Raw genomic sequence first — 21,587 nt, 5'->3', positions numbered from 1 at the left:
AGTGCTCTGGGGGCATGGCTTCTCCATCCAGCGGCTTTAGTTGCTGACTCACGTTTTCAGGAGACGCTTTGGCCGCAATCGGGTGCCTCGACTTGGGCCGGAGCCTACGTCCCGGGCGCAGACGGGGCTGCGCGTTAGCGTCACGCAAGGGCACGGGCGGTGCCCTGTTCTTCGCACGTCATTTGGTTTCCTTTTTGTATCCGCGCACAGATGAGGCAACTGAGGCTGAGTTTAAGCAGCATGACTGCCGATGAGGCCGCACGGGGGCGTAGAAGCCACCAGGCCTGTCTGCCTCCGAATCCCCCAGGGCCGCACGTGGCCTCCCTGTTCAGAAAATAGGACGCCTGCGGAAAAACAGCAGCGCTGGGGCACCAGGAAAGGCTGGCCTTCGGGTTTCCATGCACGTGCAGGGGGAGAAAGTGTGCTGTCCGCAGGCCGCCTCCCCGTCGTTGCCAACGGCCACGTTGCTCTGTGTCCTTACTGATTGAATTCGTAAGGGGCCCTATCTAGAAAACTCCCCCGTCAGTCACCGGGATGCTTGCGGCTTGGCCGTGTCCCTTTGCAGAGTTCCCCGGGACCGGTGTCTGTCATTCCTTACGCGGACTCCAGGGAAGCGGCACGTCGTACATCTGAGGCTACTTCCCCCCCGCCCCGCCTCCAGCGGTCTTCAGACAGCTTTGGGGTGACTCACCAATTACGTCCCCCCCCAGGGCAGATGGACAGCCTCGTAGGAGCCGAGCCGGAGCTGTTTTCAAAGGCAGGCGAGGACATTTTCTCCTGATCTTCTAAATCGCTTATTGCCACTCGAGCAGGGCCGGGCTGTCTGGAGGGCGGGTGGTGACAGTGAGGACAGCTTCCCCGGAGGCCCGGCCCAGAGACTTGCTGGGAAGGTCCCTCCAGGACGCATGGCCCCCGACCGGGGGGAGCAACCGAGCCTTTCCTGGCCTTCCAGACTGCGGCGGCCTGCCCCCTGCCTCCCCGATGTGGGGACTGCCTCACACCTGCCCGCTGGCACACCTGCCCTCCTGCACTCACACCCTCGTCCTGCTCTGTCCCTTGCTCGCTCGCTGTTATACAGCTCAGTGCCTGAGCCGGGACTCGTGGGTGTGCGACAGACCCACTCTGCCCTCGCCCCCCCCCCCCCCCCCCCCGGGCACAGAGGTGCCGTCTCCACTGTCTTTCTTCCCCCGCGTGTGTGCCCGCCACGTGCTCCTCCCCGTCACCGGGGCCGTGGACCCTCCCTCAAGCAGGTGTGGCGAGCCAGAGAACTTTCCGGAGAAAAGTCCCGAGGAGCAGGCCGCGACCCTTCCCTGCGTGGCTCTTCCCTTCGGCTTCTCCACAAGCGGTCTGTGTGCCCGGGCCGAAGCAGCGTGGACGTTTGGGCCTGCTGGCCCTGATCAAGCCCCAGGTGTCGGGGGGCTCGCCTTGCTGGGGGTGTGGAGAAGCAGAGCGTGTCTCCCGGGGAGGCCACGGCCCGTGCCACCCGGACCCCACTCGTGGGGCAGGCGCGGGCCCTCGGCCCTGGGGGCCGAGTTCGGCGCCCTGTTTGTCCCCGCATCTCGGATGCCCACGGCCCGTTTGCTGACTTACACGCAAGTTTGCTCTCGTCTGCGCAGCTGGGGCTTGGGAATAACTGAAGGTTGTCGGGCTCGTCAGGGAGAGAGAGCTGCTTAGGCGATGACCTGGCGGGAGTTCAGCAGCGGCAGATGCCGTTCAACAGAAAGGGGGGGCTCATGTTTATTCTTGGCATTTCTTGAAAATAGCATGAAAAATTTCAAGCGCGGATGAAAAAGGAGAGACGTTAACGCATAGAGGGCGCCCCCGTGCCCGACTCCGACCTTCAGAACCCTGTGCTTTTGGGCCGTACACACTTGATGGGTCCCCGGCCCAGCCTCTGTTTCCCGGAGAATGTGAAACAAATCCCAGATGCCACAACATTTTCCCGTAAATGCCACAGCGTGTGCTTCTAACAGATTGAAGCCCATCAACACACTCAACAAAATGAATAATTCCTAAGTATCATCTCCTACCCAGGCGATGCTCGGTTTTGGCCGGTGGTCTTAGAAAATGTCTCTTTAGTCGTCTGTTCAGACCCAGGCGCAGAGGTCGGGACCGACGGACGGGTCTGCAAGGGCCCCTGTAGCGGCTCGGCGCCTGGGAGGAGCTGGGTCACTGTCCTGGGCCGCCTCCCACCCCGCACTTGACGGGGCTTAGCCTCTTGGCGTCCTTTGAACACGTTCCTTTGGACTCATGTTTCCCATACACAGGTAGCTAGAGATAGTTTTGACTGTTCGGTGGAGGAGAGGAGTATTTCCTAGATGAGCCTTGACGTCGTACAAGGCTCTAAGGGGAAAGACCGTGTGTTCCTTCGTCACGTTCTCCTGATAAATACACATGCAGCAACGTTGGACATGCCTCAGGAATTCACGGCATTGAACGCGTTAAAGTTTAATTCACAGTAATGGGCGGATACAAGCTTTATTGCAGAACTGGGATAGTTTTCGGTAACTCGCGCGGGGAGGAAAAGAAACTGCGGCACCTGCTGCTGGAGGCGGAACTCGCCAGGGAGTGCCCGCTGGCTCGCCGTCCGAGGGGTGGGCCGTCCGGGGGGTGCTGGCCTCCCCGGGCTCGGGCACCACCGGGGGTGGGCTGTGCCAGGGCGGGCGGTGCCCAGAGGGCAGGAAGGCGGCGGGGGAGGCCAAGTCCTTTTGGGGAGTGAGTTCAGGTCATGCGGGGCCTGGGGGGAATTTGAGTATTTTGTCCGCCTGATGAATCACTTCCGTGTCTCTGAGCAGGGACATTTCAGCATAGCGGGCCCCCTTTTAGAATTGCATTGAACAGGGGGGTCCAACTTCCAGGTCACTAATCGTGCAACTCTCTCAGGTTAGGTGCGGGGACTCGCTGGCCTCCCGCTGACGTTGGCACTGAGCCCAGGCCCCAGTGACCCCACACTGACACTCACGTGTTCCTACCGCGCCCCCCGGAAGATGGGGGCGGGGCTCAGGGGGGCGAGCTGCTCCGGTGGCCCTTCCGTGCAGGCACCTGCCGCGTGCCGTAGGCCAGAAGCTGTGCTGCTCGCGGCCTGGCCTTCCATCCTCACGCAGGCCAGAGACCAGCCGTCCGTCACCAGGCAGGAGAGCCTCCCAAGCTTCGGCCCTCCCTACGAAGGCCCGCCCGTGTCTTGAAAGCTTTTTTCCTGCGTCGAGCTTCATACCGACACGCACAGGAGCACACGTGTCCCTGCGGCGGGGATACGACTTTTCGCGTTAAGTAGGTTTCTACGTGAACCCAGGGCTTCTCTTGTTCAACGTGAGACCCTGGGCACTCGTACGACTCGGTGCCCCCCAACCTGGGGACAAGCCGCCTTTACCCCCACGGCCCCAGTTTCTCGTCGAGCCGCACGCGCTTCCAGATTTGGAAGGGCAGGAAGGACCCAGATGCCTCCCTCTCGGGCTGCGGCCCTCGTTCGGAACGCAGCGTGTCACGGCCGCTCCGACTCCAGGCTGCCTGGCGGAATGGCCAGCGGGCACCCAGGAGCCAGTGCCCCCTCGCCCCCAGAACCTCCTGCTCGTCAGAGCGCGTGTGGGGCCACGGCAGGCCCGGCGGCAGGATCCGGCCAAGACTCAGACTGGAGCTCACACGCTTTGTAGGGAAGAGCCCCTTCCTGTGCATACATTCTGGCACGTTCCCTCTTAGATTTGAGCTCACCCCGGATTAGATGACGGGGAGGGGGACGGGCGAGGGGGAAGGAATACCGTCATTGTTCCTGCTGGAAAGTCTGCTGACTGCTCCCCAGGCCCAGGGTAGGCCCTGAGACACAAGATTCGTTCTCAGCACGTCTTCAGGGCGGCCCGAGAGAAGCGTAGACGGAGCAGCCCGGGGTCTCGCCTTGGGCGCGGGCGGCACGGGCTTGGAGGCAGGCCGGTGGCACTGAAGGCCGTCTCCAGCTCGCAGGGCGAGGTGGCTCAGGTGCGGCTCCGCCCAGCCCTGCCCCCCGCACCGCGCTGCCACCTTCTCCTTCGGGACCCGGGGGCCAGGCTGCCTCTGTGTCTGGTGTTTTCCTCACCGTGTTCCCGAGAGCGTGCCCCTCGTGCTAATCCTGGGAAGTGGACACTACGGGCTGCCCACAGCATTTCAGCAGCACGGGCTCCGCAGAACGGCCTCGTTTCAGAGAGTGCTGTGTGGACAGGGACAAAAACAGCACCTTACAGTGGGGAGGCTGGCCTGGTGACCGAGGGGACCAGCCCCGGCGACCGGTCATGTTGCTGGTGTGTGATGTCACGTGACGAGGAGAGCATTGGACAAGTCCTAGTGGCGGGCCAGTCCCCAGAGTACCTGACCCCCCTCCACACTGTCCCCTCATCCCACGCGAGAGGTCAGAAGAAGCGTCCCAGCGCAGAGGGAGTCCTGTGGGATCCCGGGCTGCGGCTGGGACAGAGAGAGGGCAGCAGGGAGCACAGGAAACCTGAGCCGCCCCGTCCCCGTCCCCGGGCTTCAGCTCAGGGGAGCTCGGGCCGCCATGCCCACGGGAGATGCTCCCCGCGGGGGAGGCGGCAATGTGACAGCTCCCCGTGCTGTGTGTAGTTTTTCTGGAAATCCACAACTGTTCTAAAATAAAAAGCTTGTATAAAAAAATAAAAATGGATGGGGAAATCGGCTGGGACGGAGAGTTGAATTATCACTGCTGTCGCATACCTCGGACTCTGTGACCGCGAGTCAGAAAGCAGCTGTGCCGCGGCCGCGCCGGGCGCTGGGTCCGCGGTGGGGGGGAGAGTGTGCTGCCCGCTCCCGTGGCTTCCCCGCCCGCATCAGACACCCCTGTGCCGAGCACAGTTCCGGGGGTGCACTTACCCCGGCCTTTCACGTTCATGAGAGCATCCCGGCTGTCCCGTCCGCATCGCTGCCGCGAGCCCGTGGGTCCGGGAGGTTGGGGCGCGCGCGGGGCAATCAGGGCAGAAGAAGGGGGAGGTCAGAAACGGGACGGGGGTCTTTCTCAGCGTTTCTGTTCGGACGCACCGTTCGTCCCAGCCAAGGATAAGGCAAGAAAGAGAAATAAAAGGGAAAACAGACTGTCACCGTCATGGGCAACGTGATCCTGCACGGGGAAAATCCAGAATAACATCAAGGAGCGGATGACAGCGAATGTGAGTCTCGCAAGATGCTGGGACACAAAACCGGCGCGTGGCGAGCGATGGCGTTTCTGTGTCCCAGCAAGCAGAAGCTGTCTAGAATGTTGTGCTCAAGATACCAAATACCGAGGCATAAACCCAAAGTGCTCTGATCACGCTGGGCTCAAAATTCTAAAACACCTTTGAGAGGAATGAGATGAAGTCACAGTCCCTGTTCACGGATGGGAGACGCAGTCCAGCCAGTTAGTTCGCTCCCTCCCTTTCTCCCCTCCCTGCCCCTCCCCTTCCCTCTCCTTTCCCCCCTCCCCCCTACTCTTTTCCCCTCCCCTCCCCTCGTCTCTTTCTTTTCTTTTTGTCTTTCTGTCTTTTGGAACTTGACAAGCCGATTCTAGGATTTATGTGGTAAAGAACCCATATCACCCAGGATCGTTCTGAAGAAGGAAGTAGGGATTCTTGCCTTGCTGGATATTAAGGATTATTGCAAAATGGCAGTATGATTATTGGCACAGGTATAAACACATCGGCCGGTGGGGCAGAGGGTTGGAGGAGCTGGGGTGCCAGCCAGCAGCCGAGGAATGATGAGGCACTTGGCTTTCCGTTGAAAACTCACACACACACACACACGCACACACACACACCCAGAGAACCCTCACCTTCCTCAGGACAAAAACCAAGAGCAGAGAGAGAGGAGAGACCCACGTGAAAGGCAAGGCCGCAGGACCGGCAGGAGCCGGTTCCGGGGAGCGTCTCTGCCGCCTCCAGCTCCGGAGGACCGTCCTAAACCTGCCCCCAGAAAGCATACGCTTTGACAGGATGGACAGATGTGACCTTAAAGACAGACGGTCTCTGAGCTGAGGTCTGCAGCAGGCAGATCCCAGAGGATTCGCCGTCAGGGTTGGTACAGAATTCCCCTGAATCAGGAAAAAAGACAAAACCCGGTTGTTTAGAACAGAGCAGAGGACTTGAGTCCAGAACAGCTCAGGGTCAGAGGCCCTCAGGGAAGGGCAGGTGTAACCTTACTGAGACACCTCTCATCCCCACCAAGCAGGACAGTAGTGTGCAGGGGGGACGGGAGTTCTCTCCTCTCCCCTGTCCTCCCCTCCTCTCCCCTCCCCTGCCCTCCTCTCCCCTCCTCTCCCCTGCCCTCCCCTCCTCTCCCCTCCCCTGCCCTCCTCTCCCCTCCTCTCCCCTGCCCTCCCCTCCTCTCCCCTCCCCTGCCCTCCTCTCCCCTCCTCTCTTTCCTCCTGTCCTCTCCCTTGCCCTCTTCTGTCTCCCCTTCCTCTCCCTTCCCCTCCCTTCCCTGCCCTTCCTCTTTTCTGCCCTCCCTGCCTGACTGCAGCCCTCACCCTTCCTCCCCATCTCTCATTAGGTAACCTGTGTGTGGATTTCTCGTGTTCTGTGTTTATTGGTCCGAGAAACATAAGTTTTTGGGCAGACCCCTTTTAAGTCTATCAGGAGGGGGCTGAACCTTTTTATTCACTGTCTGAGTTTGTTTTTCTGTTTGTTTCTTCTTGTTGTCCTGTAGATGATGTGGGACTCGTCACAGAAATTGCCTCAGCGTCCACACTGTGCAGGCGCGGGCCGGCCAGGCTCTTCGGGGTGAGGCCGTGGGGGGCCCCGCTGTCCCGGGGCCGCAGCTGCGCAGGCCTCCGCCAGGGTCTTACGGCCTGTGGCCGTGGCTGCGGCCGGTGGCCTGGGTCCTGCCCAGTGTGTGGCTCTGGTACCTGCCTGACCTTCCTCGTGGGTTCCCCGGGAGGCCCCGTGAGCTCAGGGGGAAGAAGGATACGAAAGCGCATCTGGTCGGAGTTCACACCCCCCCCCCCCCACCATGCAGGCCCCGGGTCCACGGTCCCAGACCACAGAACAGGAGCGTCCTTGCCACACAGCCGCGTTTCCCGGCACGCCCACTCATCCAGACATGCCATCGACGTCTTGCCTGCGACTCAGGGGGACGTACCCCAGTCTGGCGTCCAGACATTTTGGGGATGGGCTGAGTCAGCGAAGCCCTACTTGAACTTAGCACTCAGGGGCGATACTTGGGGATGCACCAAGGACCACGCATCTTTGAACTCGCACTCTGAATCGAGCGCGTTGAGATTGACGCCCCTTCTCCCTTGAGCGTGGACATAAGTGACGTGTTATTATGCACCGTTTGTGCGTTTGGCTTTGGCGTAATCGGACCTCTGGGGCTCGGGGCAGACATGAACGGCTCAGGACCACACTCGAGAGGAGGTGTTCCCATAAGCTGGGGCGCTGGCCCGGCACGGCCACTAGCCGGTCCCAGGATCCGCAGTTTCCTCATGTGTCAACTGGCTTCTCGGTTTCTAAACTCTTTCTGGTTCTAGAGCCTTGGCTCAGATGGAAGTTGAAGGCGGACTTTGGGAGGTGACTCTGGGGGTCCGTTCCGGGGGACGGGATTGCAAGGTGGGGGCTTCCTGCGAACCTGGTTGAGAGCCCTGAGTGGGATGGTGATGGTTTTCCAAGCACCGTGCTCCTGACCCTTGTCCCTGGGAAGCTACAGCTAGAGTAGGATTTTCAAAAGGGCCTTCTGGTGTCTCTGAAAGTATTTACAGTGGGATCCAAAGTTTTTAAAAATATATAGTATATGAATTTCTTATTGTTTTACGGAACGTGTGAGTAGGGGAGAAGGGCAGCGGGTGGAGAGAGAGAGAGAGAGGGGAGGGGAGGGAGAGGGAGAGAGAGGGAGAGGGAGGGAAAGAGGGAGAGGGAGAGGGAGGGAAAGAGGGAGAGGGGGGGAGGGAGGGAGAGAGAGAGGGAGAGAGAGGGAGAGGGAGGGAGAGGGAGAGGGAGAGGGAGGGAAAGAGGGAGAGGGAGGGAAAGGGGGGGAGGGAGAGAGAGGGAGAGAGAGGAAGAGAGAGAGGGAGAGAGGGAGAAGAAGAGAGGGGGAGGGAGGGAGAGAGAGGGAGGGAGAGAGGGAGAGAGAGAAGCTCACGTAGGCTCCGCGCCCAGCACGGAGCCCGGTGCAGGGCTAGATCCCGCCACCGTGAGATCACAACCTGAGCCAAAAGTCAAGATTTGGACGCTTACCCAACTGAGCCACCCGGGTGCCCCCAGAATTTTGTATTTTTGAAAGTGAAAAATTTTGTTCGTAAACAAAATACATTTCACCTATGTATCTTCAGGAGGAAAGGTTCCAGAGTGCTTTCCCGTCACCGTCTCACGGTCTCTCTCAACATGGCAGCCAGGGAGCTCACGTGGCAGGCGGCAGGCTTATGGCTCAGCACTCGGGCTGGCGAGGGGTCCCGGGCTTTGAGAAAAGGCCCTCGTGCAGGTGTTCGGTGTGACACGGGCTGTCGGTCCCCCCGCCTCGGGGAGCCACGCACCGTCTTAGCCCCGAATGCGCCTGGCGTCTTCCTGTAGCCACGCAGACACGCTGCCAAGTTGGGGAAGGGTTGCCAGTTGAGGGGAGGCGTCCCAGACGCCCCGTGGTGGCCTCTCCCCGTGGCCCGGGGGGGGGGGGTCTCGCAGTGGCTTGTTCCTGTGTGCGGCTGCCCCTTGAAGGCCTCACGCCCTTCCCTCAGTCGGGGCGGGGGGTCTTCAGATCTCAGGTGCACACATCTGGAGCTCCTCCGAGGACTTCTGTCCTTGGACTTGGAACGTGTTCCGAGACACGCGGGGGTCGGGTGACGCAGAACGGGACGGCCGTGCGAGGCGTTACCCGCTGGAGGTAAAGAGCGAAGCGTCAGTACCGCGGCCGATCCGATGTCCTCCGTTTGGTCGTGATTGGAAGGTCTGCCTGAGGGAGCTCACGGCTGCTCTGTGAGACTAGCACTTTCTCCTCCAGGCAGTCGCGAGAGTGACGCCACGTCATGTCTGTCATGACGCGCCTGTCACCGCAGCCCGCTGTGCACCACTTGTCAGGAGCTAATTTTAAACCCAGAGTGTGATTCCTGGAAGTTTTGCCAGAGTGTTCTGGCTCTTCTGCCCGGGAGGAGATGGGGAGTCTCAGGGAGCGCAGGAGCGGCGGCTCCGGGTTTAGGGTGGTGGCCGGAGGCCAGCTCCGTCTCCGCGCCCAGCCTGGGGAGCGAGAGACGGTTCCCGAACACGGGCCCAAGGTGGGTTCAAGAAAATGGTTCCTTAAGCTGCGAGTAGCCGGCCGGGCATCTCTCCGAAAGCGTGTCTGGGCGTGTTGGTGGCCTCGGGCGTCCCCCCGCAGCGCGCCGCACAGCTGCTCTCGGCCGGGCCCCCCACCCCCGCCAGGGCCGCGTTTCTGCTGTCACCCCGGCCACCTGTCAGCATCTGGGAGGAGGGCGAGCGGCTCTCCCGTTTCCACCATCTCCGGGCTCCCGGTCTCTGCAGAAAAGCTGTGCTGATGAGCACAAGTAGGTGGAACGTGGCTGGAAACCGAAGTGAACCGGGACGGCCGAGCTGGGTAGATGCCCTCGGGCCAGAAGCTGCCGCCCGCCCTGTTGCAGTCGGGACTACTCTGGCGTCCTCCAAGGGGCTCTCGGTTTCCGATGCGGCAAATAAAAATAACCTGCGACGGAATTAAAACTGTCCTCCTTTAAAAGTACGAAGGCCGCTTGCCTTTCCATTGTCCGCGAGGAGCGTCCTCGCAGACTCTGAGCGTAAAGCATTTTCGTGGAAGCGCGCGCAGTTTCTGAAACCAAATGCTTTCTCTGTCCTCCAGATGGACTTTCTGGCCGAGACCAGCCTGTGGAACTGCTAAACCCTGCCCGCGTGAACCACATGCCCAGCACGGGTAAGTCGGCACGCCCCGCCTGGTGGGCACGGGCTCATCCGGGGGGCGTTCGGAGGCTCCACCCACGGGGGGCGTGGGGGGGCAGGTGGGCCATCAGATCCGTGGATTCCTGTGCTCTTTCCCGGGGGTGAAATAGGCCACCCGTTGTGGAAGTGGATTGGGCGTTGCCTTGAGGTTATTTCAGTGGCCAAGGAGTGAATCTTTTCCGTCTTGAGCTCCGAAGGGCGTGTTCTTCCCAGAGGGGCCACCTGCTTCTCTTAGGCGTGACCCTGGCCCCCGTCCGTAGGAGGGCCCCCGGGGAAGAGTTCTGAGCCCAGGCCGGGGCCAGAAGTCCCCCGCCCGGCGTGGCCAGGCTGCTGGCTGCCACAGGACCGCGGGCAGGTCCCGCCTCACCCACGGCCCGGGCTTCTCATTGCTTTAGCCACTCAGTGACAAGGTCTCCCAGTCGTCTTGTCCTTCTTTCATCAACCAAAGAACGTCAGCCGTGATCAGGACTCTTTGATTCCGTGTATGAGATTTCCGAATCTAGATGGCCGTGGAAACATTTTTTCCAGTCTTTTGCTTTCTGTGAAACACCTGCCCCCATCCGGTGTCCTCCAGGATTTCAGCTCACAGCCTGGGCGCCTTCGGGTCCCCCTCACAGGCCGCTCGGCCGTCCCTCCTCGGGGCCCGGGGTGTGAGTTGGCCGCAGACCCCCGGGCCGGCGTGTCGAGGCCAGCGCCGCCGGACCCTTGCCTTCGCCGAGGCCCGTGTCTCGGTGGTCCCCGGCCTTCGTGGGCGCCACCCCGCCCGCTCCCTCTGTGGGCGGCGCCGGCGGACTCCTGCCTCTGCCCCGCCCCCCCCGTCGGGCCCGCCCACCGCCGCGCCTTCCCCCCCCCCTCCCCCCCCCGTGCCCTTGGACGAGGCTGGAGGTGCCGAGGAGAGCCGTCCCTGCCTCTCCTTGGCGTTTCCCCAAACACAGCATCTTGTTGCTTCTCCGTGGTGCTCCTGGACGGTGCTCGGGCGCCCCGTGCCCCTGGGGCCGCTCACGGCCCGCTGCAGCTTCTGCTTCTTCCCCCCGCCCCTTCACTTGTGACCCCGCGCGGAGTGGGGGGCAGGGAGGCTCCACGGTAGCACAGGAGGTGCCCCAGTTTTGGTCCGGGTGGAGCAAACCGTGCTGGTTGCGACTTGCTCTTCAGCTCCTTCTGCCGGTGTTATTCCTGTTTAAACGCGAGTCCCCGTGCGGCCGGGCATTTTGAGACTGGCTCCTAGAGCCCACCCAGGGGAGGGACAGAGGAGACTGTGCAGATGGCCCGACGCATCGAAAAGGGGGTAGGTACGTGTCGCTTCCACGTGAGCCACAAGAGGTGGGCTGCAAATGGATTTTCTGGCTCGGCGAGAGCACGCTGCCTGTTGAGACCCGGCTTGGGACCCGGCTTAGTGTCAGACGGCCCGTGGGCTTCGCCTGTGGGCTGAGGGGCCCCGGGATCCCGCCGACCCCTCGGCTGTGGCCTGAGGCCGGTTGCTGAGTTTCTGTTTTGTTTGTTTGCTCATCTCTGAGACGGGGATACTAATGCCTTCTCCGCAGGGTTCTCAGAAGGATCGAATGTACAGGTCTGAGTTTTAGTAGTTCCTGGACAGATGTCATCTCTTCGCGTCCCATTGGCAGACACGGAAGACCGTGTGTGGCGTAGCTGGGACAGAGCCGGTCCCGGGTCCCAGGAATGTCCCCGGGCCCTTCCCCCTCCTCCCCTCCTTTGCGGGGAACCGCCTGCCTCGAGGAACACGCCTTGGGGAGTGTGCCCCCAGGGAACCGAAGCAAGTCCTTTCGCCTCCTGGGAGCCAGATCCCCGCGGGCCGAGTCGGATACTGCTGCGTTTTCTGGTGCTTTTGCTTTTTGTGTGTGTGTCACCGGTGGTGAGTGCTTGCAGTGGGGGAGCCGTGCCCGTGGGGCGCCAGCGAGGAAGGGGGCGCGTGCACGCGGTGCCAGGGGTGTGACGTCGGCCGTGAGGCTCGCACGCGAGGCGCCGCGGAAGCCGCCGTAGTGAGGGGGCGGGGACTTCCTCACGGGTCCGCGCGATCAGCCGGGCCAGCCCACAGTCAAGTACGTCACACCAAAAATGTTGATTCAGGTTCATGAAGGATTTGAAACTTAATACGAAAACTTCGTTCACAGCCACACGGTGATGATGCGGGAGTAGCAACGATGTTCTCTGTACTTCTCTGTCCATCCCCGTCTGCCTTGGTGGGTTCTCTGGCAGTCGAGTTTAACTTCGGCCCTCTTTTGACACGTGCCAGTGTGGACGCAAGCCGATCCGTGACACGGTTTGCAGGAATGACTCCGGCGTCCACCTGGGGAGCCGGCTCCTTGAAGCAGTAGCTTGCGCACCGAGTAGGAAAGGGCTCGGGTGGCCTCCCCCACCGTTGACCTGCGCGCACCTCCCGGCTCTTCCAGGTTGTGAGCGATGGTGACCTCAACGCAGGCTTCTTCTGATAATGGTTCTCTTTAAATAGTCCTTACAAAGACTGACTTCAAATAGAAAAGCACTATTCCCGTCTTTTGTGTGCCCTCTTGAATCGAGACCTGAGGTAATTCTTAAAAAGAATAATGTCTCATGGCAGAAAAGTCTGTATCAAGAAGGAAAAGGCCAAAATTCTAGTCGGTTGGGGTTTCTTCTGATTTCTTAACCTCCCCTGCCCTGTAACTTCTCATAGGTAAACAAGCCTTTCCTTCTGCTTTTCCTTGTGTTAAAATTTGTAATTGCAGGGGCACCTGAGTAGCTCAGTCGGTGAAGCATCTGACTCGTGACTTCAGCTCAGGTCACGATCTCAGGGTTCGTGAGTTTGAGCCCCACGTCGGGGTCTGTGACGACACTTCGGGGCCTGCTTGGGATTGTCTCTCCCTCCCTCTCTCTCTCTGCTTGGGTTCTAGCGCCCTTGGAAGACGTTTAAGTCACTCATTTCTGAATCGTCGTAACTGTTTTGAAGTTACAAGCTTCTCCCTCTGATTATAAAAGCGACGTCTATTAGGGGAGAGACACGGGGTGCCAGACGTGCTGGGTGCTGGCTCCCAGAACTGGGAGGGGGCTCACTCGGGTGCTACCCGGTGTGGACGCTCAGCAGCCCTGACGGAGGGAACGGGGTCGAGGGGAGGCCTCGGTCGTCCAGGAGCAGAGTGGAGGAAGCGAGACCGGAGGGGGAGCAGGACGCATATTTGAAGCACACTGCAGTTAGCCGACGGCGTGCACGGGGCTGTGCGCCAGGTGTGTGTGCTCGTCACGGCAGCCACGCGCCCTCGCTGGGCACCCGGCACGCGAGTTATGGGGCAGGACCCCCGTGTTCCGGTGCCGCTGGAGAAGAGACCGCCTAGGTCAGACAAGGTCAGGCCCCCGAAGGCTCCGCAGCTACGGGATGCAGGCACCGTCGCCCGCGATACACGCGCCCCTGAAGCGCGCACGTGGGTCAGCTGGGGAGGCTCCTTAGGAAGGCGGTGCGACAAAGGTGAAATTTAATTTTTCGAAGGAAATTCCGGCCTCTTGGAGAAACCACAGAAACTCCCGAGAACTTACCCAGATGAAGACAAAAAGCGAGGGCTAGCTTTAAACGTGGATTCCCACGCCGTGAAGGGTGTTTGACCAGCACGCTGTCGAAGCGGCGACGGAATTTCTTACACACGTCCTGGAGTTTGGAGCAGGAGCCGTCCGGGCTGGCGCGAATCTTCTGGTGCCTCGCAGGCATGTTGGTTGTGCCGTTGGGTTTCCGTGAGAGGAAACGTGAGGCAAATGCAGACGTGAGACCTATGTGACCCTGTGCGACCCGGGGAAAGCGCCAGAAAAGCACCCTACTGGCACCTGAGCTGATTGGTTACTTCAACCAGTAGATCCCCTGGGAACAGAGCCCGTGTGGTAATACTTCTCACGTGATGCTCCCTCCTGTGTGTGTGTGTGTGTGTGTGTGTGTGTGTGTGTGTGTAATGTGAGGACGGGGTGCGGTGGAGGACTGGGCTGCCTGGTGTGGCTCCTGCTGGGTGCCGGTGGGGTCGGGGATTGTGCTCATTGATCTCCTGGTTCTGGCGCCATCGTGACCCTGGACGACCCTGGGGCCGGAGGCAGTGCCCCCCGGGACGCGCTCCATCGTGGCCGAAGGCGGGCCGCCCTCCGCCGCAGGTGGGCCCGCGCAGGGGCGCGTGGGGCATGTAGCACGCATCTGCCCCGCTGTCCCAGGGGCCCGCCACGCTCCTCCTGCTTGCTTGTCTGCTCTCAACTTGGGAGGAAAAATGAAACCCAGAACATAAAGATGCCGAAGTCAAGTTGCGCAGTTTGAAAATTTGAGGAGAAGAGTCCCAGTTTGATTTGCTCAGTCTAAGCAAATGCGGAGAGTTTTCCCACTTCCCTCCCCGCACAGGCTCACCCGAGAGCCCCTGTGAGCGGCCCTGACTTAGCCCGGACTGCGGAGCCTGGGGCCCACGGAAGCCGGAAACCTGAGTGTGACTGGGAGTATCCAGGGAGGCCGCACAGCTGTACATGTGGCGGGCACCGTGAGCTGTCTGGAGGTGCCGTGGGTGACTTTAGGGCAGCAGGTGAATCCACGGCCGGGAGCAGTTCCGGGCAGAAGGGTGGGTGTCCTGCTGGGTCGCTGCCTCCTCCCCCGGGCGTGGCGCAGAGGAGTCCTCAAGGTGCGCTTTTCCCATCGCGGTTGAAGTTCATCACCAGTCCCGACTGTGAAGAGGCATCGCTTCCAAGGCCTGCCCGTCCCCAGCCTCCCGCTCCGGTCCTTTCTGGGCTCCCAGCCCCTCCCCCTGGGAGCGGTCAGTGCAGCCCGGCTTCTCCATGCCGGTTGCTTCTCCCCGTCCCTCCCACCGGGCCTGTGCCTCCCACGGGCAGTCCGCGTGCAGGGGCACGCCGCCGTGCCAGGAACGGCATCTCCCACGGCACAAGCACGTCGTCTGTCCGGTGTGCTCCCTTCCCTGCCCCACTCCCGTGCTCCCACTTGGACTCCGGATGGAAGGAAGCGAGTGCAGGGTCGGGCCTGGCAGCCCAGCAGCTCAGGGGGTCTGCGTGGCCTCGAGCAGACTCGTCCTCTGATGTCACGTGACCGCTCGGCCTGGCGGAGGCACCGGGGACCGGGAAGCATGGCGGGCGACTCTGGCACAGCGTGGGGCACACGGGAGGGAGCCTCGTGCGGCTCTCTGCCGTCTTCTGTTTCGTCCCTCCCGTCTGCTGGTACCCAGGCTCTCGGCTCCGCTCCGGGGTGACCACCTCCCTCCACCAGCCCAGAAGCCTTTGTGATCGCACCCCTGGGACCTCTGTTTAAAATGAAGCAAAACCAGCCCGTGCAGGGGACCTACCGTGAAAACGCTTTGGGTTACGTCGCCAACGTCTCCCGTGAGGGTTCAAGGCTGCGTGGGCTTTTCCTTTAACTCTGTCGTAGAAGGTTCCGGCCACGCCTGAGGAGGTACCAGACCTCCTCAGTGTTTAGCGCGTGTCTCTCTGGGACGCCGGGCCTGGCGACCGGGTCTGGGCCCCCAGAGGGGGACTCCTGTCTCCACTCGTCACCCGGCAGGCCCCGGCCTCCTTGCTGTCTGCCGTGCAGGTGCACCCGGGGGCTCGAGTCCTGTTCACAAGAACTTCAGAAGCGCAATCTGAAGTGGAGGGCGTGGCTGCTGGCCTGCAGGGACAAGGGCGACCTAGGCTGCTTCAGGACGCGGACCACGGCACGGCCACTTCCTACCAGACGCCTCCCAAGTTACCAGCAGGCCCTGCTGCTTTTCTCGGGAGTCTGACGAGTTCACTTTGGGGTGCAATTCACACAAGAGAGAGTGGATTCTTTCCCAAGGACGGTCCTTCATGGGTTGTAAAGCTTGGGGTATCGTGCTTTGGTGCTCCAGGACAGTGTTTCCAGAGAAAAGACAGGCCTCCCTCTCTCGTGTCTGCTTTTCTGTCCTGTTAACCTAGCCCCTCTGCCCCCACAGTCCCGACCTCGCTCATGGACACTGGCCTCCCTACGTGACGCAGCACCGGGCCCTGCCCCAAGGCCCTGGGAGCTGAGCAGGATAGGAGCCCGCAGCCCGGCCTCTCCAGGTCCCAGAGCTGTGGGCACATCCAGGGGTCGTGCTGATCGGATTCTCCGGGCTTGTCACGGGACGGGGCACACAGGGCCTGCCCTTCAGGCTCCCGACCCACAGGAGAGAGGGAGCAGGCAGCAGGCACTGCCCGCTTTCCGTCACTCACCCCCCGGCCGCTTCTTCGTGTCTCTTTTTCCTTCTCTCCTACCCTCTTTCCTTCTGCCCTGTGCCTCCCTGTGTGTGCCCTCACCCCTCCCCAGACCAGGGCTCTCGGCGATACGTGTGTGAATGGCCGCCAACTCTGGAGAGGGGGACGTGGCCCTGAGGTGCTGGGGGCCGAGCATGTCACACCTGGGCATGACACCGGGCTGACGACGGCCGCCTCCTGGCATGCTGCTGTCCTCCTGGATGGAGCCTGCCATGGGGCTGAGGCAGCCCGGGGCAGGAGGGCTGCCCTGTGCGCTCACCCACGGCCCTGGGGCCTCATGTGAGCGGAGGTGACCCGGCACAGCTATGACGTGACATTTGCCCTCAGAGTGACGATGTGATCTACTGTCTGGCTTGTGTACTTGGGCTTTGCAAACCGTTTTCCCCCCGAATACTGAGGCATGGTCCCCCTGCCTTCCCAAGACTTGCCCTCCATCCCCACGGCCGCCTGGATGGCGGGTCCGTCCTTCTGTCTAGGACACTGTCTCCTTCTGCGTTGCGTCCCCCCTTCCCCCCAGGGTCCTGTTGCCCTGTTTGGGTTCTGCCTTGCATGATGACAGTTTTCCTGACCGTCTGGCGACCCCACTGTCTGCTCATCTTTGGGGAAGGTCCCCCGAAGGCTGGGGGCCCTTCAGGTGTGGGTGGTGCTGGCAGCTGGGGGCCCCCCTAGCCTCACTGGGACGGTGCAGACCCGGGCCGCCCACATCCTGGGTCATCAGCCATTTCCACGCTCTCAAGCCCGGTCAATCTGGGACCTTCGCCCTCTCCGGGAAGGGAGCCTCCAGGCTCCTCCAGCTCTGTGGGGTTGGCACGAGTGCTCCCAGGAGGCAAGCAGGAGTGCTCCCGGGGTAGGTGCTCCACCTCCTGGGCTGTGGGTTCTGGGGCCACAGCGGCTGAGTCCCGGGGAGGCTTTGTGGCTAAACGCAGACCCTCCTTTCCCCGCCATAGTAGAGTAGGATGGGGTTTCTTGGGTCTGATAAGGCAGGTACCCGTTATTCACCCATGTTCTTTCTGTTTTTTTTTTTAATTTTTAAGGTTTAAGTTAAATTTTTTAAATTTAGTATTTAATTATTTAACTTTATTAATTTAATTTTTTAATTAATTTTTAAAGTTTATTTTGAGAGAGACAGAGACAGCACAGGCAGGAGAGGGGCAGAGAGAGACGAGAGAGAACGAATCCCAAGTAAGCTTCACGCTCAGTGCAGAGCCCGACGCGGGGGTCGATCCCCCGAGCCAGGAGACCGTGACCTGAGCCGAAACCAAGGAGTGGTTTGCTCGGCTAACTGAGCCAGCCAGGCGCCCCTCACCCATGTTCTTTCTGACTTGGGGAACTGTGTTCTCTCTCCTGTTTGCATTTTGTCTGCATTTGTGTGGGTGATTTTTTTTTTTAAAGCACTCCGTACTGTTTTAGTGGGATCTTGGGGGAGCAGGGAGCGTCCCCGATGGTGTTCAGTGTGACGGTGTTCGGTCTGCCGTTCCTAACCAGAAGTGCCCCCTCGTGCGCCTCCGGTGCTGCTCCAGGCCTGGCCACCCCTCTCCCGGCCGGGCTCTGTCGGTGTCCCCCGCACTTGAGGGAGGAACTAACGGCCTTTCCTGTCCTGGGTGGAGGGGAGATTTCTTGGGCTGTCGATGTTTATCATGAGCTGTTCCCGCCCCTGAAATTCGGTGTGCTGCTGTCGCTGTAGATCTCCATGCAGAGTCACCACGAGCTTGCCGTGTGGCCTGCGGAAGGGAACGGGAGCTGAAGAAAGCCAGCGTTTCCTGGTTGCGGCACGGGGGGGACTTGGGCATCTGAGAGATGTCGCCCTGGGCCCAAAGGCGGCCTCACGTCCACACAAGCCCGGGTGTGGTGGCGGCACTGGGACCCCAAGACCTGGGTTGCTACAGGAAGCGGAGAGCCGCCCCTTCATGTCCTCACAGGACGTTTGACAGTGATTATTAGGTGAAAGGAAGGGTTTTTCTAGCGCTGGCTTCCCTGTTGCTTGTGAGCACAAGTGTCCCCAGTCGCAGGTGTGTGCCCAGGACTGACCGATGTGTCCAACGTCGGTATCTCTGGTCTTTCCAGCTTTGTGTCCTGCACGTCAGGGCAACGCAGTGGGAGAGGGACGTGCCCAGAGTGTCCGTGGACCCTCCTTCACGGGCGTCGTCCGGTGCCTTCAGCCAGGGTCAGGGACGTGGCCGCGTCAGCCTTGCCCGCCTGCTGTGGTTGCCGTCTGATCGAGACGGGACTTACCGTCCAGTGATCACGTGTACTGTGCGTGCTGGTCGCACCGCATCCACCCGCTTTGGAGAAGGCCCGTTTCCGGAGTCTCCCGGCAGCCAGCACCTGCCCCGGGCGCCCGAGACCCAAACCCAGACCCTTCTCGACTCCAGGCCCAGGGGAGCGGGCAGGTGCCGTCGGGGCGGGACCACGCAGGGGCCCGGTGTCCGCGTGGCTGCCCTTCTCCAGCTGTCCGAGCGCACCCCACCCCTGGGCACCTCTGCAGGTGGCGGAGAAGCCTCGACCCCTCCCTGAGGAGCATGGGGGCGTGCAGGTGGGCTGGTGGTGGAGCCCAGCACACTGTCGCGCCGTGTCGGCTCTGTGTCTTCACTCTCCCTCAAGTCCCGCCTCTGCCCGGGGACCCTGGTCCACGGCCGTTTCCTGTTGTGTTAATTCTGCTCTTATCTCTCTTTGCTTTTTTTTTGGGGGGGGGCGGGGTTGTTACCCTTAGGTTGGACGTTTGGCATTAAGTTTTAACCTTTCTTCCCTGTGATGCGGGACATCCCTAAGCCTGTGCATTTTGTCGAGGTTTGAGAGCTGTGTTCTCGGTCCAGCTCTGGGCGCTGATACGCGAAGTGCTATGCTGGGCGGCACCGAGTCGTGTTAGAAGTGGGAGGCTGGGGGGAAAAGCAGCGAGGGGCAGATGGCGTTCTCGCGGCACGGGGTCTACAACGCTAAAGAACGTGGCCACGGAAGGCCTCGTCGCACAGGCCCTGGGCTCCCCCACTCACGCGCTCGGTCCTAGCGTCCTAGCGACACTGCCCTTGGCACTCAGGACGCGTGTGTTTGTGGCCGAAACAGACAGCCGTCCTGTTTGCAGAGCTCAGGTTGCACTGGGGGAGAGGACAGCCACCACACGCGGGACGCAGGGCAGGGGCAGGGGTGGAGATGTGGAACCTTCCGTACAGGGCAGTAGGCCTGGTGGACGTGACGTGGGGATCGCAGACTCCCCGGGCAGGAGGAGCAGGTCAGGACTTGCCGGAGGGGAGAGAGGCCGGTGCAGAGGCCGGAGGGGAGTGCGTGGGGCCCGCGAGGAGGCAGGAGAGGAGGAGCGTGGTCCGCAAGAGTGGAGGGCAGGGGGCTGTCACAGACCACCGGGGACTTGGCGGCCACCCTGCCAGCCAGGGTTTTGCCCGTGAGTGAGTGAGTGAGTGAGTGGAGAGCTCTCGGAGGTTCTGAGCAGAGGAGGGACACCCCTCACCTGATGCTACGGACCGTGAGGGTGGTGGCCACAGGGGGCAGGGCGAGGGACGGGGAGCCTGGCCCCAGCAGGGCAGAGACAGCAGGCATGATGACCATGGCTCAGATTCTAGAAATACTAGAAGTAGACAGCATTAACTGGAGGTGTAGGCATGCCGTGAGGGAAGCAGAAGAGGCCCGAACGACCACAGGGTTTGGGCATTGAGCATGTGGACCGTGGAGTTGCCGTGGATTTCGGTGGGGACGTGGACGAAGCTGCCCTCGGGGGGCAGAAGAGGTCTGGTCCTGGATTGCTGAAGAGCCGTGCCCCACTGGGGATGTTGAGAGCCCCAGCGTGGGGGGAGCTGAGGCCCAGGCCCTGACGCTGGGACTGGGCCTACGGAGGGCATGGAAATGAACCCTCCCGCGGGAGCGGATCTCCAGGCAGTGTCTGTAAAGTGGACGTTGTTTATACTTCTTTAATAGACGGTGTTTGCTTAGAGTTACCGGTGCGTTTTCTACCAGGTCATACTTGGTGGGGTGTCCCTGCTCCTCAGGGGCTCGTGTCCTGCGCTGAGAGCCCATGTGTGTCCGCACGGGAGACCAGACTTGCTCACAGCCTCGAGTAGGACCCCTGGGCTCCGGGACAGCCGATCGCTGACCGTTGTGGCGATAATGGCGGCAGTGACAACAGAGGGGCGCTGTCCCTGCCTGTCCCCCTTCAATCACGTGGGCACCTCATGCTGCTGGGACTTTAATTCCCCCCACGCGGACGGCAAGCAGCTACCAATCGGAACCCAGATCACACGCACGGCAAGGAGCCGAATGTCTAGCACACACGTCCAGGTGTCTCTTCCGGACGCTCACGTGTGAACCTCAGTGCCCCAGCGCACACCGAAGTCCCACGTCTCCAGCCGCCCGCGACCCGCAGACTCTCTCGAAAGATGCTGCGTTCCTTGCTGGATACGTGGGGTGGGGTGGGCACCTCGCTTTCCGGAGAGCCCGGCTCACCCGGAGAAACGCAGCCCCGCGTCAGGCTGGCCTCTTCGCTGCCCTCTTTCCCCTTCTGCCAAGTGGAAGAAACACCTTCTATTTTTAAAGATTTCAACTGTCAGTATTAGGTAACACTGGCCCTGCTGCAGCCCAGCTCTTCGGTGAAATACATAAGCAAACGTTTGGAGGTTGCTAGGAAGGAAATTCTGAAATGCATTCTTGTTCGAGTTACGTAAACTTGACCTTACGTAACCGAAACGGCAACGACAATTGTAGAGATTTGTGGCCTTCCTCGACCACGGGAACTATTTTTAGTTTTCAAAGGCTGTATTTTTATCCATTGAATTTAGGATAATCGAAATGGCTTTCAGAGAATAACTTGCGACGTGTGCCCGTGTGAGCCCAGCCCAGGCCCGGGGTGTGGGGCAGGTAAGGGAGGCGGGGACTGCGGATTTGAATGCAGGTGTCCGCGCTGACTGGCCGGGCGACCCGGGCAAGCCGCTAACACCTGTGCAGCCTGGGTTTTGCCATCTGCCCTAGCCGTTCACTCCTGGGAGCACTTCCCCGCGGCAGGGAGGAGGGAGGGGGCCCTCCAAGGCACTGTGGCGGGTGCCGTGCCTAAACCTTGGTTGCGCCCAGTTTCCTGCCGCTGCGACGTGAGCGTGCGGACTTCGGGCGCGTGTCCGGTGACACCGTGTTTCCAAGCGCGAGACAGCGAACTTTCGGAAGGGTTCTTCTGTCCGTCGCTTCCTTCTGAAGTCACGTTTGTCTCCGATAGCTGCACTTACACATGAGAACTTACAGGACGGCTCACCATTTCTGCACGGGGCGCTGCCTGCTGCTATTCATAGTTTGCCGGAAGTACATTTGCGCACTTCTTGAAAGCCAAGTTCCCAAGTGCATGCCAGGTTTTATTTACAGCTCTTGCTCAATTTGAGCTTGCAAATATTTCCAAAAAGCCGTTTTTCTTCCTGCAGGATACAGAAAAATGAGAAACATTACAAGGGTTTTCTAAAGAGCTTCAGGATGGGTCTGAAATAGGGAGTGGGGGAA

At 60.9% G+C, this 21,587-nt stretch overlaps 1 protein-coding gene and 1 long non-coding RNA gene across 6 annotated transcripts in view; one reads left to right on the top strand and one right to left on the bottom strand.

Annotated features, from left to right (window-relative positions):
- Positions 1 to 21,587, top strand: part of HDAC4 (histone deacetylase 4) — a 254,745-nt gene that overhangs the window by 96,661 nt on the left and 136,497 nt on the right. For all 5 annotated transcript variants that reach the window (XM_043578356.1, XM_043578355.1, XM_043578354.1 and 2 more), the window contains exon 2: positions 9,781 to 9,852. In XM_043578356.1, coding sequence (XP_043434291.1) covers positions 9,781 to 9,852 — 72 coding nt within the window. The remainder of the gene's footprint in view (positions 1 to 9,780; positions 9,853 to 21,587) is intronic.
- LOC122481982 lies at positions 2,460 to 5,456 on the bottom strand. Its single transcript, XR_006296971.1, has 2 exons — positions 4,852 to 5,456; positions 2,460 to 4,177 (listed from the first exon to the last, which is right to left on the bottom strand). It is a non-coding gene; the product is annotated as an uncharacterized LOC122481982 (long non-coding RNA).

The sequence above is a fragment of the Prionailurus bengalensis genome, chromosome C1, assembly GCF_016509475.1.
Source record: "Prionailurus bengalensis isolate Pbe53 chromosome C1, Fcat_Pben_1.1_paternal_pri, whole genome shotgun sequence".
Lineage (NCBI taxonomy): Eukaryota > Metazoa > Chordata > Mammalia > Carnivora > Felidae > Prionailurus > Prionailurus bengalensis.
The sequence above is the reverse complement of the archived record's forward strand: the minus strand, read 5'-3'. Positions and strand labels throughout refer to the sequence as shown.